Source organism: Cyprinus carpio, chromosome B8 (assembly GCF_018340385.1).
Source record: "Cyprinus carpio isolate SPL01 chromosome B8, ASM1834038v1, whole genome shotgun sequence".
In the NCBI taxonomy this organism is placed as follows: Eukaryota; Metazoa; Chordata; class Actinopteri; order Cypriniformes; family Cyprinidae; genus Cyprinus; species Cyprinus carpio.
Window position 1 is genome coordinate 29,009,515 of NC_056604.1, and position 20,801 is coordinate 29,030,315.

The 20,801-nt window shown below is 41.0% G+C and overlaps 1 protein-coding gene across 5 annotated transcripts in view; it reads left to right on the forward strand.

Moving 5' to 3' along the window:
• LOC109082455 (protein bassoon-like) overlaps positions 1–20,801 on the forward strand; it is an 89,912-nt gene that overhangs the window by 66,834 nt on the left and 2,277 nt on the right. For 2 of the 5 annotated variants that reach the window (XM_042729032.1, XM_042729035.1), the window contains 7 exons: positions 510–2,871; positions 3,377–4,140; positions 7,746–7,839; positions 10,043–10,174; positions 11,389–11,445; positions 11,705–11,833; positions 14,528–14,609. In XM_042729032.1, coding sequence (XP_042584966.1) covers positions 510–2,871; positions 3,377–4,140; positions 7,746–7,839; positions 10,043–10,174; positions 11,389–11,429 — 3,393 coding nt within the window. In that variant the 3' untranslated portion in view covers positions 11,430–11,445; positions 11,705–11,833; positions 14,528–14,609. Of the gene's footprint in view, positions 1–509; positions 2,872–3,376; positions 4,141–7,745; positions 7,840–10,042; positions 10,175–11,388; positions 11,446–11,704; positions 11,834–12,076; positions 12,096–14,527; positions 14,610–20,801 lie in introns of those variants that run through there. The other 3 variants (XM_042729034.1, XM_042729033.1, XM_042729037.1) reach the window with 3 other exon arrangements.

Here is a 20,801-nt window from a genome sequence, read left to right on the forward strand (position 1 = left end):
GTTGAATTATTTCTTGACTATGAGATTGCAATGTGATATGAAGTATTCTGTCTGCGTTTGCAAGCCTGAGATGCCAAGAAATGGCCAGTTTGTATATCCCCTGGACTCTACTTTTTTTCTGGTATTGTTTCAAATTAATTGGTTTTGTTGATTGTTTTGATGTTGTACAATATTTAGAAAGTATATTCTAATGTTTTCACATGTCTTGTGATGAATAAATTACTTTTTGTCTGCTTGTGTCACAGATGGTTTCCTCTTGTTTTGAGAGAAATTGTATTGACTTGTCATATATATGGCCATCAAGGCAAGATAATATACTTGGTCAGATTCACATAGATTTAGATAAGAATCTTTATAGACGAATGCCCTTGCAGTTTTCTATAACAATAAACCAGTAGTCTGAGCAATGCTAGTAGTTATGTGTGGAACTCTAATATATAACATTGTGTTGTCCTCTGTATTTCATGGCTCTGGCTCTTTCATTCTTCCTGGACCTTGTGCCTATGCAGCTGGCAGCCCTGCAGCAGAGCTCCCTCCTAAGGAAGGTGAAGAGGACCTTGCCCAGCCCCCCACCAGAGGAGACTCACCTGCCTATGGTCACCCCTAACCTATCCCACATGCTTGTGCCCTCTCTGCCATCTCTGAAAGGGGGTTCTCGTTTAGCTGCAAAGGCCAGTCTACTTAAGGACTTGACCCATGAGCTGAAGGCTGTTGAACAGGAATCTACTAAGCTACGTAAGCAGCAGGCTGAGTTGGAGGAGGAAGAAAAGGAAATTGATGCCAAGCTTAGATACCTGGAGTTGGGCATCACACAGCGAAAAGAAACATTAGCAAAGGAAAGAGACAGGAGGGAGCTAGCATACCTGCGCTGCATGAGCGATTCGCGAGACTATATGTCAGACTCTGAGCTCAACAATCTTCGCCTGACAGCTGCGGCCACATCCTTTGAGAGCAGTGGGCTAATGAGAAGACCTAGCACGGCACCACTCAGCCAGTTTACCTGTGAGCTAAATACTGCTGCCCAGTTTCCCCCCACATCATCTTTTATGTCGTACCAGTACCCCCAAAGTCTCCAAATGGCAACTACCCCACAGGCCTCTACACTGCAGAGCACAGGTTTCAACCAACCTCCCTATCCATCAGTAACCCAAGCTCAAGCTCTCCCCCAACCCACCCCCTTGCAGACTTATCCAACCATATCTTATCAGGTACAAGGGCCATTTCCTTCCCAATTCTTCCCACAGAACCAACCTCCATATCCAGCAGACACTTCAGTGCCACCTCCAGCACAGCCAAGCCAACCAGGGTTTCAGCCTACCCTACCACCTACTGGTCCAGTCCCTTATCCAACCCACAGTACACCATACCCAAGCCAGGCACCCCCTTATCCGGTCAGTCAGGCAAGCACTTATCAGCCACAGACAGACACTCTCACTTTTCACCAAAAGCCACGACAGACATTGCTTGCTGACCTTGAACACAAGATGCCCACAAATTATGAGGTTTTAAGCAATCCGACAGTTGTAGCAACAACCACTGCCCAAGATATCACTAACAGCCAGTCTGGTTTGGGTCCATCTTATGGCCAATACAGTACAACTATGGCAAGCACTTATGGCCCTTACTCCTCATCTGTATCAAATACATATGGTGGGTCTTTAACAACCTCTGCAGCCTCTGGTTATGGGCCATACACAACAATCTCATCCAGTAGTTATGGGCAGTACACAACAACTATTGCAAATACTTATGGATATACAGTAACTACAGCTAGTTCCTATGGGCAATATAATACCATTGCTACAAATACATATGGGCAGACAACACTATCTGACCATATACACTCAATGGAGAGCCCCTCTATGTACACCAATGAAGGCCTATACGGATCATCCGGCCTTGAGCAGAATGTCCCAAGGAACTATGTCATGATTGATGACATATGTGAACTCACCAAGGAAGGCATGACCACTAGTTCAGACTCACATCGCAATGAGGGTCATGGACGATATGGGAGTGACGGACTTCACACTCGAGGGGGGAGCTCCTTTGGCAGACCAGAGGATGAACGTGATGCAGATCTGTACGACCAGCATCATAGCAGGGGTAAGAGCACCTGCAACTACCAAGCACAAGGGGCACATACGCATGGCCGGGTAGTGGGAAGCAGTAGCATGGGTGGGGGATCATCATATTACTATGATGACTGCAGTCACTCAATACCTACATTGGCAGCCCAGAGGCACTCCTCAAAGAACCAGTGCCCTTCAGCCGTCGTGTCCTCCAGGAGGAGCAAACATCGTAAACAAGGCACTGAGCAGAAGATATCCAAGTTTTCCCCAATTGAGGAGGCTCATGATGTGGAGGCTGATCTGGCCTCTTACACCATGAGCACCTCTACAACCAGTGGTTATGGCTCAGGTTCCCATTACCATAAACTCCAGGATGGCATCTATGGGCTACGGAGTACTTACAGTCCACAACGGGGCTACTATAATGATGAACATCTCTTTGGCTATGGCAGGTCCCGTTCAGCTGGTTATGGCATGGACAAAATCTCTCCCTGCGAGAGGGCCTACAGAAGCAGGTCATATGAACGGGACCATATAGACCGGTCATACTGCAGCAACTATGGCCACAGTGTGCGCCCTGCTTTGCATTCTCAATATTCAGAAAAGGAAAACTCCCACCTCATGACGAAGCTCATGGGTGTTGGGAGGGCTTTCGGCTATTCATCAAATTCATATGGTTCAAGTCACTCTCTACCTGATGTGCAGGACCATATTCGAGACCTGCCCCGGACCCATGTCTACAAACCAGATGATATGTATATAATTGACGATATGCATTGTGCTGTTTCTGACAGCGAAGGTAATTGGGAGCTGAATGCCAGCGTTACTGCCCACTTTAAACATCCCCCACCCACCCAGAGAAAGAGAGTGAATAGCTGAAGTAAAGAAATGAAAATCAAGTGCATGCCCATGTTTTGTCTTCAGGCAATATGCAGCTTTCAATAAATCTTACTTTCAATGTTGTGCTCAGTTCCAAAAACTGCATGAGTTGTTGTGTGGTCCCTTTATTTTTTACCCACTCTTGTTTTTTTGTTTTGTTTTGTTTTCTTCAAGGTGTTTCATTTGTGTGTGTACTGAGTGTATGATATTGAATAGTTTTGACTTCCAAACCTTTAATAAAAAAATAAAAAAAACTTATTTGGGGTAATTTTTATAATCTGAATATTGAGTTTCAATGCATTGCATGCTTTTTCTTTAAGTTTGTCTATGTTTGTTCTCCTTTTTCTTTTGCATGGTCTCAGTGTGCAATCCTCTTTTGCTATCAGACATGGAGATTGACTGTGATCTGCTTTTGGTTTCCAAAGCATACCATCTTGGTCAAGAGGAGACAGACTGGTTTGAGAAGCCTCGTGATGTTCGTGGTTCCCGTCATTATGGCAGCAGTGGTCATTCTGGGAGGCGAGGCCATGTCAAGCACACATACCATGATTCTGATGAGCCACCAGAAGATCTTTGGCCACAAGATGATTATGGTCACACTCGCCACATTTCCTCTAGAGAGCACCGCCATCACAGCAGTGGAAGTTCTGGTAGGCACTCCTCACGCCACTCGGATGAGCCTCGTTCCTCTCGATCATCACGTTCCTCAAAGGATCCATCTATGCGACATGACTCCCGCTCCTTGTCATCTTCAGGGAGAAGGGGAGAATCTCGTTCTCAGGGCTACCACTCATCAGATTATTCCCGTGACACCTCAGGCCACCACCATAGCTCCCGTTCTGGAAAACAATCCTCCCACCATCAAGGCTCCTCCAGCAGGAAGCAACAGGACCACCCCTCATCATCCAGACAGCCAGGATCTCTTGGGCCTGGACAGAAGGGACCAAGTGGACCTTCAAGCTCAGGCAGGCAAGCTGTCTCTCAGCCACCTGTTGATGGGCAGCAAGGTCAACGAACTCAGCTTCAGCAGCAGGCACAGACATCAGCTGCCAGGCCAGGCTCTCAGACATCTGCCACAGGCACAACACAACCACAGTTAGTACAAGCCCAGCAGCTGCAAGCTAAACCTGGCCAGACTGGTCCAACATCTCGACAACCCACTTCAGCAGCACAGACATCCCCAGCTGTAGTAAGTAAATATTTTAAGATGTAAAGTGATTTAATTGAAAAGCCAAATCTTTTCTTAAAAGTGGATTCTCCTATTCTAGATGTTCCTGAGCATGAACATTGTGGTTGAGATTTATTAAAGCTTGCAGGAAAGTGTCACAGACCTTTAAAGTATTTAATATTTAATCTTGTGTAGAATATTTAAAATTTGATCTGTTTTGTACATACCCTTCAATTTAAATATTTAAACCTTTTCTCTGCATTTCCTAAGCCTATAGTTAAGTCAGGTTGATCCATTTTGGTAAGTAATGTAGCTTTTCAGAGTTTCAGGGTCCATTAGGAACCAGTGTAACGCAATCTGAAGACTCAGATTACTGTGGCCAGATGAGAGAAAGCTTGTTCTTTCCATCCATTTGTGCACCTGGTTTATTACAGGTCTTGCAAGGCAACATTGTATTGATGCTCCTCAAATATTCTGGTTTGGCTTTGTTTTTATAAAATATAACATTTCTGCAATTAATGCCATTAAAATGTTTTGTAGATAATTACCGTTTTAGCTGTGAAATTTAACATTATAGTTTGGAAATCTCCCAGTGATGTACTTTGATAGAATGTGCAGCATTCACAATGAAGCCAATATTATGTTTTGCATACTGAATTGTGATTGGTCTTATTTCTTACATGTGTTATCTTATTAAAATGTGATTGGTCTTGACTTTATTGCTTTTTATTTACCTTTTAGGGGTGGTTGATTGCGATTTCACTTTTTTTTAACATTAGTTAGTGTGTAATATTGCTGTTTCAGCATAAACAATTTCTTCAAAGTTATGAAGCTGAAAGTTCAATGCAGACGGAGTCTTTTAAAATGATGGCAGTTTAATGCATACAAAAATGGCTCGTAGTGACTACAATGAGTTACTTCCTGGGTTTGTGACGTCACAAACCCTGTTAAAACCCGCAACCATTAACACACAACAAAGGGGGCGGGCCATGTTTCTGCTTAAGAGAAGAGGAAGAGAAAATTAGGGGTGCACGTAAAAATATATTCATGTATTAATTGCAATTCTGTCTTCTGACGATTCTAATGGATTCACAAGTTTCTAAATCAATGTTCTAAAGCAGCGGTGCTCAATCCTGTTCCTCACGTCACCCTGCCCTGCACACACTCTGTATCTCTCTCTCTCTCTCTCTCTCTCTCTCTCTCTCTCTCTCTCTCTCTCTCTCTCTCTCATTCAGATCATCAACTCATCTCCAACAATGAATTGTTCCAATTATACACTTTATGTGATATTTTTCACATAACTATGAGAAGTGTTAAACATGGATGCGCATGCGGTTGCCATGCTGTATTAAAGTGTTAATCAGGATAAAACCGTATATTAAAAGCTAACATAAGCAGTAGCATTTACAAATAACAGCGTATCTAAAAGTATCAGACAACAGAAAACAAACAAACAACATACCATTAAGAGCCATGCTTGCACAGGTTCTGTACGATCCTTTTCACTAATGTCCTCTGCGTCTCAGTCGACTCAAATTGATAAGCAATATTGACGACACCATTGTTTAAAATACAACCGGAGAACATTCTGAGCTAATGGGGTGACATTTAGACGTGCACTAGTGGTTTAGCGAATCACAACACACTGAGCCAGTTGAATAATCTGAGCCAGTTATGTATTTCTGAGGGAGGGGCTTCATAAAAACAGGAAATCATCAGCCTGTTTAAAGGAGAAGGGACAGAGCGGTGTAGAATAAAGGTAAATTATGTAAAAAAAAAATGTATTTTTTTTTTTTAAAACAAAGCATTGACACATGTTAGACTGCACCCCATAAAAACAATCAAGCCTAGAAAAAATAGTCAACCACCCCTTTAACCCTATGGCACTCCTCATTTCTAAGTCAGACTCATACTCCTCACTGAAACATAAATTTAATGGGGTAGTTCACTCAAAAATGAAAATTCTGTCTTTAAAGGGTTAGTTCACCCAAATATTAAAATTATGTCATTAATGACTCACCCACATGTCGTTCCAAACCCGTAAGACCTCCGTTCATCTTCGGAACACAGTTTAAGATATTTTAGATTTAGTCCGAGAGCTTTCAGTCCCTCCATTGAGAATGTATGTACGGTATACTGTCCATGTCCAAAAGGGTAATAAATACATCTTCAAAGTAGTCCATGTGACATCAGAGAATTTTTAGAATTAGAATTTTTTGAAGCATCGAAAATACATTTTGGTCCAAAAATATCAAAAACTACGACTTTATTCAGCATTGACTTCTCTCCCGGGTCTGTTATGAGCGCGTTCACCTCACATCCGGTTCGCGAACGAATCACTCGATGTAAACCGGATCTTCTTGAACCAGTTCACCAAATCGAACTGAATCGTTTGAAACGGTTCGCGTCAACAATAAGCATTAATCCACCAATGACTTAAGCTGTTAACTTTTTTAACATGGCTGACACTCCCTCTGAGTTAAAATAAATCAATATCCCGGAGTAATTCATTTACTCAAACAGTACACTGACTGAACCGAGCCAGATAACGAACGAAACTTTGAATCGTTCTCGAGTCAAGAACCGGTTGCATCGGTTTTCGGATCACCGGTAGTGATGGGAAGTTCTGTTCTTCTCCGCGAACCGGTTCTTTCGGACAGTTTGATTCAATAAACCGGGGGCCTAAAACGGTTCACCAGTTCTTTTGCGCTCGACATAATGACTTCATTGGCGATGATTGCCCTTGATTGAAGCCTTCGGTTTACCCGCGCTCATAACATTAGCACAGAATCAGTTCAGAATCAATCACCAAAAGAACCAGTTCAGTTCAGACGCGCTGTGTGTCAGTCTGAATCACCCATGCGCAGTATCATCAGCTCCTCGGTTCTCGAATCGGACGCGTCCGACAGAAACGGTTCTTGACTCGAGAACGAGTCAATGTTTCGTTCGTTATCTGGCTCGGTTCAGTCAGTGTACTGTTTGAGTAAATGAATTACTCCGGGATATTGGTTTATTTGAACTCAGAGGGAGTGTCAGCCATGTTAAAAAAGTTAACAGCTTAAGTCATTTGTGGATTAATGCTTATTGTTGACGTGAACCGTTTCAAACGATTCAGTTCGATTTGGTGAACTGGTTCAAGAAGATCCGGTTACATCGAGTGATTCGTTCGCGAACCGGATGTGAGGTGAACGCGCTCATAACAGACCCGGGAGAGAAGTCAATGCTGAATAAAGTAGTAGTTTTTGATATTCTTGGACCAAAATGTATTTTCGATGCTTCAAAAAATTCTAACGGACCCTCTGATGTCACATGGACTACTTTGAAGATGTTTTTATTACCTTTCTGGACGTGGACAGTATACCGTACATACATTCTCAATGGAGGGACAGAAAGCTCTCGGACTAAATCTAAAATATCTTATACTGTGTTCCGAAGATGAACGGAGGTCTTACGGGTTTGGAACGACATGAGGGTGAGTCATTAATGACATAATTTTAATATTTGGGTGAACTAACCCTTTAATTACTCACCCTCATGTTAAACTTTAACTCAAAATATAAGAAACAGTTTTAAGATATGAATACAGTAACTGTGATTTATGACCATGTGTCTATTGTCTCCAATAGACTAAACCGGAGCCCACCCCTGCCACTGCTATTGGAGCAAAAGCAGTCCCCTGCCAACCTGCCAAAACAGCCCAACCTCCACTTACCGGAATAGGTAATTGTGCTTAAACGACTTCAACATGGCCTAGATATACTCAAAGCACAATCAAAGGACAGTAAGATATTTTGCTTCTGAAATATAACACATTATTTATACACTTCATGGTTACATTGTGTTTTTTTCTTTTTGTTTGGAAAATTAGAATTGGAAAAATGTCTAACCTTTGCAAATGGGTCAGAAACATTCGTTAAGGGGGACTTTAGTAATTGTACGAAATATTTGCCATGGTGCTCATTAATGGCTCTCACTAAATACCAGGAATAAACAAGTATGATGATTTTTAAATCTTCAATAACAAAGAGACTTATAAGAAACAATGCCACTGTAGTTAAGTCATGAAGCTAGATGGCTACATGCAATCTACTAGCAATCATATCATTTACTAAATGCATAAGCTGAATGACCTCTGTTGATCTGGCAGTGAATGAGCTTACTTGCTCATTTAAATAGTCTGGTTTAATGTTTGTTATTAAGCTGGTCATGCAGCACTCTATCAGAGCTTCTCTGAAGCCTTCCAACTCCCCCAGCTCCACCTGTCTACATCTGCTACAGGATTTATATACAGCTATGGAAAAAAAAATTAAGAGACCACTGCAACCCTGCAACCACATTTCTCCCTAATTTCAAATAAACAAATTGTCATTTAAAGCATTTATTTGCAGAATTTGTTACACAATACTAATGTTTTAACTTGGGAAGAGTTCTGAAATCAATTATTATTATTTAAAAAAAAAAATGTGGAATAACCCTGATTTTATATCACAGCTTTCAAGCATCTTGGCATGCTCTCCACTAGTCTTTCACATTGCTGTTGGTGACTTTATGCCAAGAAAACAACTACTTTATTTTGAGATCACAAGAAGAAGAAGAAGAAAAAAAAAAAAGTAATGCTTGGCTTTTTAGGGCTTCTGTACTCTCTGTACTTTGTGGGGAAAAAGCATATACAGTGGTAGTTTTTGCTGTGTGTGTTTTACTATGAATTCTGTTTTTAAATAAAGAGAAAAGAAGATTGAAATGGCTGGAATATTAAGTCAGTTTGGCAATAAGAATATGTCGGCTATTAAAGTGAAAGTGCCCACTCACTTTTGCTCAAGTCCAGCCAAAAATAATATTGTGCTTATGCCACTAATAAATATTATAGACATTCATTTACATTTACATTTAGTCATTTTGCAGGCACTTTTATCCAAAGCGACTTACAATTGAGGGATACATAAAGTGATTCTTCTTAAAGAGGCAAACAGACACAGGAAGTGCTTGTAATACCAAGTTTTAGACATTGTTCAAATAAGTACAAGCTAGAAAGAAAAGGAATAAATAAAGAGAAAGACAATTATTATTATTTTTTTATGATGAAGTCAAGTAGTTTTGAAAGAGATGAGTTTTCAGCTGTTGCTTGAAATTGTCAGGGATTCAGCATTCCAGATAGGGGTGGGAAGATCATTCCACCAGCCAGGAAGGGTGAACGAAAATGTTCTGGAACGTGATTTTGTGCCTTTCTGTGATGGTACCACTTGCGGATCTCAGACTTCTGGAGGTGAAAGTAGATTCGTAGTAGTGAGTGGAAGTAGGCGGGTTCTGAGCCTGTGGCTGTTCTATATGCAAGCATCAATGTCTTGAAATTGATGCGAGCCGCAACCGGTAGCCAGTGCAAGGAGATAAAGATAGGTGTAACATGGGCTCTTTTGGGCTCACTGAAGACCAGTCATGCCGCTCCATTCTGAATCATTTGTAGAGGTTTGATTGTGCTTGATGGAAGTCCATGAGTTAATATATATATATAGAGATTATATAAAGATTATATAAAGATTGGTGAACTTTGACCTTGCAGTGCTGACCAATAGACATTTCTTTAGTTGGCTGTTAGGTGGTGCTTTATTAAAGTTGAGTTAAACATTCACAATGAATGAGGCAATCCTTCAAGTGGTGTCTACTCAGTCACTTCTTTATTACAGCACTGGCACTGTTCAGGAATATAAAGTGTTGCAGAAAAAGGCCTCACAACTCACATCCAGTCCCACCTTTTTTGGCTGTGGAATTTTGCCATGTAGAATGTACTCTTTACTTGGCCTTTAGCATTAATAAGTGGCCACTGCCTGATCAGTATTTTCTTGCTATCTATATACCTAATTGAAGAGCGATACTGTTGACAGTGTTTCCATTTGTAAACCTAAATCTCTTCTCCATAATTCTCTAGGCTCCAAAGCAGCTCCAAGGCCTGGTGGAATTGGCAGTGCAGCTCCAGGTCAGCCAGGTGTAGATGGAGAGAGCATGCTGTCTAAAATTTTGCCTGGAGGAGCTGCAGAGCAAGCTGGCAAATTAGGAGAAGGTGAGCAGAGAGTTTACAAGGTATAACTAGCATTTTTGGTCAGTTATTATTAACAGACTAGTTTAAATAGGACGTGGGTCAGGCCCGGCTCCAGAATCAAATCACTGAGGGTGCTTCTTAAATTAGTGAGGGAGCTAATTATTATATATATATATTATAGATTATAGGGGTGCGCATAAGTGGTCCGCAGGTCCACATGTACGACCAAAATAAAAAATAGAAAAGCACAGTGCAAAACTGTGACATTTCATGCACTGATGCTCTACAATCAGCAGCGATAAACCCGGCACATATACTTACTTGCCGGAAACCAACCAAAATAAAAGCTTTTTTGAAAATTTGAAAATGAAAAATTTAAATAATTAAATTAAATTAAATTAAATTAAATTAAATTAAATTAAATTAAATTAAATTTAATTTAATTTTAATTTAATTTTAAATAATTAAAACTAAAATAATAATTAAGGTTCAAATAATAATAATAATAATAATAATAATAAAATTAACATTTTATTTTTAAGTTTACTATAAAATAATTGTATTTGTATTTAATACTCCCTTTTTTTTATTTTAAAATAAAATAGTAACACACTTTATTATTTAGTTTACTATTTTATTTATTAAAAAAAAAAAAAAAACGAAATAAAGTGCAAGAATATTATCACTTAATTTTTTTTATAGTCATATTTGGTGGGTCACACCATGTGCCGTGTGAGGACCAAACCAAATCTCCTGGTTCTCATATGAAAACCAGGCTGAAAAACTTATGTGTATATATATATATATATATATATATATATATATATATATATATATATATATATATATAAAGATATATATATATATATATACACACACACACACATATAAGTTTTATATATATATATATATATATATATATATATATATATATATATATATATATACAATAATATATATTGATATGCCACAAAGAGCGCTCCATCGCGATCTCACAATGTTACATTATAATGAATGACGTTCTCTATGCTGCACAACAAATCTCTTATTTACATCATGCCTAAACGTTGTTATAATGAGATGATTTGTGCTGAACATACCTGAATAAAAACTTGGCTTTTCTTAATCATTTTTTTTTCTTACAAAAATAAATGTTTAATATTTATACAGACACAATGCTTTTTATAACCAATGTTATTCTCACTGTTCTCTCTTTTACTTTGTGATTTGCACAGCCATCTCTGGATTTGGCAAAAAGTTCTCCTCCTTGTGGTGAGGTAGTACAGTTAAAGGTGGGTGCAGTTGATTTTCAGTTATTAGACACTTACCATTGCCCGTATTGTAACTGTAATAAATAAACATGCTTTAAAATTATTTACCAAGAAATTAACATCTGTCTGCATATGCGTGTGTGTCAGAGAGAGAATGAGAGAGAGTGAGAGAAAGATAAAGAAAGAACAAGAGAGCAGCTGACTGAGTAGAGTGCATTGTAACAAGGTGGCAAATTTTAGCTTCACAGTGATTATTCTTATTGTTTCCATATTACTTTAGGGTGTCTAAAATGACAGAGGATGTTTTTGCACTGGAAAAACCTATGAAGTTTCCCTATTATGTTTTAATTTAAAGAGAAGACAACTCAAGAAAGCAAGTGAGAGGGAGAGAAGCTGTCTGGTTGTTCTGGTAAGTATATGATAAAATGTCATGTACCATTTTAGAGTTGGATGGTTTGGTTACATTGGTAACCTCTTGGTTACATATGTAACCTTATTTCCTTGTGTCAGTAGCTGACATTAGGTGCACATCCTCTGGTGATTGACTGAGACCTGTATTAAATCGCACCAATTTATTGGCACCTATCATTAGCACTGCCCACTGAAGCATCGCTTCAATAGATGCCTTATGTATGTGTTTTCTTTATTATAGACATTCTGACAAAGACAACAAAGCTGAGGTGAGCATGGCCGGCTATGTAGCATCATGTTCTGTACTCAGGCAATCAATGTTACATACGTAACACATACAAATAAGACATTCACTTTCACATATTCCCTTCGATGCTGCATCAGTAGTTAATGCTATGGGAATGCTAATAAAAGTGTACCTAGCCTGCCACACGCAGATATCTTCCAAAGATAGTTACAAGCCAAAGCTTGTAAAGAAGCAACACTCCTAGTAGAGTGTTCATGAACACTTCATGGAGTAAAACCTTTGCTACGGCTACTGAATCAGGCAAACAACTAGCCAGATTTATGCCACTGGCTTGTACGGTCAACATAAATCCACAAAGCTCAAACTCTCAAAGACAAAGTCTGTGCAACCTCTCCTTCTCCTGCAACTCAAAAGTAGGAGGAGTGGAAGATTGTAAAACAACAGCCTGCCAGCCAAGCGAAGAAGAAAACACCTTGGGAAGGTTGGCAAGTTTTGGCCTCAGCAAGGCATTAACTAGACAAGGAGCTAAATCCTAACATAAAGGGCTCACTGTCAAAGCATGCATTTTACTAGTTCTCTTAAGAGTCAGCAAGAGAACCTTCTTGAGAGTCAAAAGCTGATCCAAGACTTATTCTAGAGGCTCAAAAGGAGGTCCAGTCAAAGGCTCCAGTGCTGTAGAAAAGTCCCAAGTAAAATATCAGAACATCTAGCAGGAAGCATCTCCAAAATCAAAGGATCTAGCAGGATGTTTGTATCCTTAGCCAGAGATAGCATTCAGTCTAAACCCACCATTGAAAGACCAATAGCATGAGCCATGTGCTTAGTATCACAAAGCGATTTCTCAGATTGCCTTGATTGATTTGAGTGCCTCAGGGGACAAGCAGTCACCATCTTCCATCTCCTTAAGGACCTTCAGCTGGGAACCCTTCAGGACTCCCATGGTGTGCAGCAGCACACTTCCTCAACCAGCAGCTATACAGGACTTTCTGATCAAAGCAGACATAGTCCTACACAGTTTGAACAGTATATTAGGCCTCAATTTCCATTAGAGGGCTGACGATTGTGAGAGATGAGCCACTAATGTCATTTCCATTGCCAGCATCTCTGAATACCCCTGTTCAGCCATCTTAAAAATGACTGTTAAAACAGAGGCAGTCGAAATAGTTATCCGTGCAGGGAAGGCTTAGTTCCAGGACCCTGAGATCTCATAATGGATCCTATAATCACAGCAGCGGCTTGCAAAGCAAATACATGCCTGCCAACAACCACTCATCTAACTTGGAGTGAGCCCCTGGCTGGACAGGCTCAACCCAATCCAGCTTAAACCTGTCTACAGCATGAGAAATTACATGCAAAAGCTTTGTATAAGCTAAAGAAGGGCAAAGGGCGGCCTGAACTCTTCAAAGTCAGATGTGGCGGCAGATAGCACATTAAATTTAAAAGAGATCACTTTACGAGTTTCTGAACTCAGACACAAATCCTTTTATGCAAACTCCACTGAGACATATTAAGCACGCAGTCAGGAGAAAGCAAGAGAGAGAAAACCGAAGCCTTGTGCTCCATAGCTTCAGATTGAAATGCCAGCCCATGCGGTGCCTCAGCAGCTGCAGAGCGAGCAACATGGAGAAGAGACTGTTTCTAGCAATATCTGCCAATAAACTGGTGTGATTGTATATGGACTTCAGCCAATCGTCACACCAGCTACTGACACAGCATTCAAGTGAACCTATGAAAGATAAAAGTACAAAAAAACACACATGACATTTATGGAATTATATTTGCTTAAAAAAATGACCGTAACTTTATAAAACTGAACGTAACTTTTTCAGAAACTATCAAAAATATGCCATTACAAAAGAAGAAGGTCAAATATTATTTACATATTTAGTAATACAAAGCACGACATATTGCATACAAATCACTGCGAGAGCTTTCCAATATGCGCGCCAATGAGTGACGTCTGTACTTCCAGGTCAGAGAGCACCTGTCCACCCCACGAGAGGTTTGTGTCAAAACACCAAACGAAAAACTGCAAAGCGTAAGCGAAATCTGTGGCAATGCATTCAGAATCCACAATTAGCGAAAACGAATCTTTGAAAAACATCAACAAAGAATGAAGCATATTTGAAGAGCCTGTTAAATTTGTGCGACTGAGTTCATTTTTTTTTCCTTTTCATTGTTTTCTTCTGTTGTAATTGCATATTTTTGATAGTTTCTGAAAAAGTTACGTTCAGTTTTATAAAGTTACGTTCATTTTTTTTATGCAAATATAATTCCATAGACATTAAGAGTAATTTTATATAATGAAAACAAACTCCCTTAGTACTATACATTATTCATTATTGTTGTCGATAGCTGGCGAAACTGCAATTTTTTATAACATTTACAACAACTGAATTTGTATTGTTTGTGTGTGTGTGTTTGTGTTTTATTTTTTTTTTAAAGCCAACCAGGACTGGAATCACAGGACTTTAGGTCTGGGTCATAAATCAAAGGCGACAACACTGTTCGCTCTGAAAGCCGGAGAGTAAGTGACTTTATAATTAGAATTTCTGAAACTGAATTTCTGATTGCTGTCTTAATCCAGGAGTTGGCAGTGAGACTGAATCAAGTTACTTATTCATTTACACTTAAACTTTTTCACACTGTCTATCTGCTTTAAAATACATGGCTATGTATGACTTCCCATGAATGGGCAGATGCTGATTAGCCACAGAGTTGAGAGCCGAGAATGGTGAGACTGCGGATGTGATAAACAGCTATTAGTGAAGACCTGGGAGTTTTCTTCTTCACATCTATCTGCAACAATTTTTTTCCTATGCCAAAATTTGAAACTTTTTTTTTGACCTGTAAATCTTTTATAGTTTCTTACAGAGACATACAACTTATGGGGCCGTATTTTAATGATCTAAGCGCATGGTCTAAAGCACATGGCGCAGTTGCACTTAGGGCGTGTCCGAATCCATGTTAGCTAGTTTAACGACCGGGAAAAACAGTCGACGTGTTTTGTAATGGATGTAATGGGTGTGTTTTCTCCCATTCCCTTTAAGAACCAGTTGCGCTCAAGTCAAGTCACTTTTATTTATATAGTGCTTTTAACAATATAGAATATGGCAAAGTACTTTACAGTATTAAATAGGAAAATAGTGTGTCAATAATGCAAAATGACAGTAGTAAACACTCAATTTTCAGTTAAAGAATCATCATTGAATTCAGTGATGTCGTCATCCAGCTCAGTTCAGTTTAAATAGTATCTGTGCAATCAAGTCGACGATATCACTGGATATTAAGTATCCCCAACTAAGCAAGCCAGAGGCGACAGTGGCAAGGAACCAAAAATCCATCGGTGACAGAATGGAAAAACACCTTGGGAGAAACCAGGTTTAGTCAGGGAGCCAGTTCTCCTCTGACCAGACGAAACCAACAGTTCAATTCCAGGCTGCAGCAAAGTCAGATTGTGCAGAGGACTCAACTGGTTCCTGTGGTCTTGTCCAGGTGGCCATCTGAGACAAGGTCTTCACTGGGGATCTGTCTCTGGGGCTCATCTAGTTGTCCTGGTCTCCGCTGACATTCGGGGCTGTCGAGGTCATCTCTAGGTGCTGATCCTCCATCTGAGCTGGATACATACTGGATCCGGGTGACTGCAGTGACCACCTGACCTGGATACAGACTGGATCTGTTGGCTACGGTGACCTTGGGAATAAGAAAGAAACAGACTAATATTAGCATAGAGCCATTCTTCTAACGATGTAGCAAGTACAGTACATTGGGTGTTATTGAAAGTGTTCCCAGTTCCGGTTGTCCTAATTAATGCAGCCTAAAAAATTTAATGGATTTGAATATTAGAAATGTGTTTCTGTGTTATGTTGTGTAAGCCAGGTTAAAGAGATGGGTCTTTAATCTAGATTTAAACTGACAAAGTGTGTCTGCCTCCCGAACAATGTTTTGGCACTAAACAGGAAAAGGATCTGCTGCCCTCAGTTGATTTTGATATTCTAGGTATTATCAAATTGCCAGAGTTTTGAGAACGCAGCAGACGTGGAGGACTATAATGAAATAAGAGCTCGTTCAAATACTGAGGTGCTAAACCACTCAGGGCTTTTTAAGTAAGAAGCAAGATTTCAAAATCTATACAATGTTTAATAGGGAGCCAGTGCAGTGTTGACAGAAACGGGCTAATATGGTCATATCTCGAGCCATGGCGGATTCGCTATTTACATGGCGGAATTTGCAAGAGCAAAGACTGAACGTGTCTCCAGAGAGAAAACGGAGCTGCTCCTGTATGAGCTCCTGCATGAGCCTGCATGAGCCTAATTCTGATACATGCAGTGACTATCCATTATGACATGTAGGCATGTTTATATTTATGTAGACTACACAATAATAATCTTTTACACTGTAAACCTTTTATATTAAATATTCTGCATGTCTGTGTGCTGCTGCACATCCCTGTGTGTGTAATTAGCAAAGTGTATGCACATTGTGGACCTGCCTATAGGCACATATTACTAACACGCTCTTTAAATAACAAAAAACACTGCGCCATTGACTTTAGACCAGGTTTTAGTTGGTCAATGGTACAGTCTATTTCAGTTGCCTCCAAATAGCAATGCACCAACAATGCGCCTGAACACATCTTGTTTTCAGACCAGCACCCCCATGGGCACACAAAAGGATGCAAATGCATTTGTTATTTAAACAATGTGGCGCAGGATGTGAAAATGATAACTGCGTTGGGCTGAAACTAGCAAAAAACACTTGCGTTGCGCCTGCCACTGCATTGCACCAATTGTATGATAGGGCCCCCACTGTCAGCTCAGGAGTGCAGTGATCATTTATGATAGGGATTTCTTACCTCTGGCCAGTTTTTAATTGGTTAAATCTACTATTAAATGTGTCATATGACATTGCTAAAAAGAACATTATTTTGTGTATTTGGTGTAATGCAATGTGTTTATGTGGTTTAAGGTTCAAAAAACACATTATTTTCCACATACTGTGCATTATTGTTTATCCTCTATGCCCAGCCTTTCTGAAAGGTTCTGAAAAGCGAGGTGTGTTGTGATTGGCCAGCTATCCAGTGCGTTGTGATTGGCCAAATGCCTCAAGCATGTGACGGAAATGTTACGCCCATTAACACTGTGATGCCGTGTGTCCCGGTGCGATGAGACAAAACCAATAAAAGCCATTACACATTTGCTGCATCCAGTGGGGACATAATTACTGATTATAATGACTTATACTGTCTTTTTTCGCGTTGCATTGCATATCGTGTTGCATAAACATAAAACCATGTCTGCATTTGTGATCAGAGAAACGACAAATGACAAGCTCTAACAGTTACTCTACACTGCTCAAAACTTGCGTTTGAAACATCAGTGGCAAATCCTTTACATATGAAAACTTACTTTTTCTGAGGCTGTGAGTCAGAAGCACCAGACTGTCCTTGCAAAGTTGGAATTGCCCCACTTTATAGAAACAGACACCGGCATTGTAGGCTACTCTCACAGGTAACAGTCCTTGTCCTCTGCAAAATGCACTGCACACATCTGAATATTTGGGCTGAACTGTTCTGGAACAGTGTTGTTAATACAACTTAACCACTGATTTCTAGTTATGTCCTCTTTTGGAAGGCCAAACAAAGTAGCTTCGCTTTCACAATGAAACACACAGTGTCTCCACAACATGGCGCCGGCGGCAACAGCGAGAATAAAAGTTATGCCTTTGCATGAACATTTGGGCGGCATTATGCAAATCTTCCCACATCGTGACGTAGACATGTGGGGTCATGTTAGAATGAGCCATTTTAGGTAGGAGTGGTTGACTCTTAACTTTTATAAAGAATATCTCTTTGGATTTGAGACTTTAGTCCGAATATGGTAGCTGCTTGGTAGCATTGTATAGCATTAATGAATAATGTAATTTAACAGATTAATGTGGTTGTAACATTGAAGTTGCTTTATGCCTGAAATTAATGGGGTTTCAGCTGTTCAGAATGGACTGCGATTAGCGAGTCCAGAGCAGACAGCAGCGAGTCCAGAGCGGACCGCAGAATCAACGGGAAAATCGCGCAGTAGCAGGACATGCTTTTACATCAACAAAAGGTGGTGTACAGATGTAACAGTGTTAAAGAAGATGTGCTGTTCAGATCTAGAAATGCACTTCATTAACTGCAAGCCTTTCTATTCGCCACGGGAATTTTGCTCGTTCATTCTCATAAGTGTTTACATTCCTCCACAAACGCGGTGGTCATGAAGTCTTTTGAAAAACTGGTGTTGGCCCACCTGAAGGGCATTACTGGACCCTTACTGAATACTCTTCAGTTTGCCTACAGAGCAAACAAGTCTGTGGACGATGCAGTCAATATGTGACTGCATTATGTACCGCGACATCTAGACAGACCAGGGACTTATGTGAGGATCCTGTTGGTGGACTTCAGCTCGGCTCATCATTCCAAACCTACTCCTGCCCAAACTAACTCAGCTCTCTGTGCCCACCTCCGTCTGTCAGTGGATCAACAGCTTCCTGACAAACAGGCAGCAGCTAGTGAGGCTGGGAAAATACACATCCAGCACCCGTACGATCAGCACTGGAGATCCTCGGGGCTGCGTTCTTTCCCCACAGCTCTTCTCCCTGTATACCAATGACTGCACATCTAAAGACCTCTCTGTCAAGCTCCTGAAGTTTGCAGACGACACCACACTCATCGGCCTCATTCAGGACGGTGACGAGTCTGCATACAGACAGGAGGTTAAAGAGTTGGCTGTCTGGTGCAGTCTCAACAACCTGGAGCTCAACACGCTCAAAACAGTGGAGATGATCGTGGACTTAAGGAGAAACCCCCTGCTCTCCCCCCACTCAACATCATGGACAGCACTGTGACTGCATTCAGGTTCCTGGGCACCACAATCTCTCAGGACCTAAAGTGGGACACTCACATTGACTCCACTGTGAAAAAGGCCCAGCAGAGGTTGTACTTCCTTCTCCAGTTGAGGAAGTTCAATCTGCCACAGGAGCTGCTGAAACAGTTCTACTCCGCCATCATTGAATCCATCCTCTGCACTTCTATAACTGTCTGGTTCAGCTCAGCTACCAAATCTGACCTCAGAAGACTACAGAGGGTAGTCCGGACTGCTGAGCAAATCATTGGTACAACCCTCCCTTCTTTTCAAAAACTGTACTCATCCAGAGTGAGCAAAAGGGCTAGCAAAATCACTCTGGATCCCTCACATCCAGCACACTTCCTCTTTGAACTGTTGCCGTCTGGTCGATGCTACAAAGCTCTGAGCACCAGAACATCCAGACACAGAAACAGTTTCCTCAGGCAATCCATCTCATGAACACTTGACAATAACTATGGAACACACAACACTATTTATACGCTCATACACTTATTTATCTAACACACATACTTAGTCTACACTTCAATTTGCACATTATATACATGTACACACAAAACTGTCTATTGTAATATACCGGCACATATACAATTGTCAATTTATATATTGTTATTCCTTATTTACTTTACTTATTTCCATTTTTTTATTTTATTATTATTTTATTATTTTGTTCTGTCGCTGTCGTTCTGCTGCACTGCGGAAGCTTCTGTCATGAAAACAAATTCCTCGTATGCGAAAACATACCTGGCCAGGGCTTTCTCCAGCCCGCCGGCCATTCCTGAGTCAAGCCCACTGGTCGCTGTTGACCCAAGCCCGCTGGCTGCCCAATTCACCCGTAACCAAGGGAGGATTCACTCCAGTGTTGGCTCGAGCTCCAGAGCTCGCTCCAGTGTTGGCTCGAGCACCAGAACTCACTACAGTGTCGGCTCCAACCCCTGAATCTAGCCAGCTCTGTTACTGAGTGGAGTGTTTATGTTTATGTTCTGCCATGGCCCCTGAGTTCCCTGCTCTGCCATGGCCTCCTGAGTACCCTGCTCTGCCATGGCCTCCTGAGCAGCCTACTCTGCCATGGCCTCCTAGTCTGCCTGCTCCACCATGGCTCCCCGAGCGGCCTGCTTCACCATGGCCTACTGAGTTCCCTGCTCCGCCATGGCCTCCTGAGCTGCCTGCTCTGCCATGGTCTCCTGGTCTACCTGCTCCACCATGGTGTCCTGAACTGCCTGCTCTGCCATGGCAGCCCGAACTGCCTGATCCGCCATGGGTCCCGGAACGTGTACCACCCTGGAGGCCTGCTGTGTGAGTAGGCCTGTCCTGATGGCCCTCCAGAGCACCCATTGGATGGGGAGTAATGTCAGACTTGTGTTCCCGTTGTGTTGTTTTCCTCCCCATGTGTTCCTTGTTTTCCCTCTTGTATCATTATGCCCTTATTTGGTCCTTCCTGTTTCATTTTCTAATTATGTTTATTGATCCCAGGTGTTTCTTGTCATCCCCTCGTCATGTCGTGTATTTAAACTGTTTCCTTTTCTGAGTTGGTCGTCCGGTATTGAATGTTCTTCCTTGAGCTATGTGTGTGTCTGCCCGCCCTGTATTTCCCCGAAGTTGAAGATTAAAGACTGTGTTTCGAGTTTATTCCTGTGTCTCCTTGTCTCCTCAACTCCTAGTTCCTCCACAGTAGCCGTAGCGAGACACATTACAGATTTGCACAAAACTTTTGCGATATGCGAAATGAAGCAGTTTCCATTAACTGATGTTATGCAGCTAAAATGTAATTATTTCCTCTCGCAATAAGTCATGGCGATGGATGTTGGTAGGTTTACGTA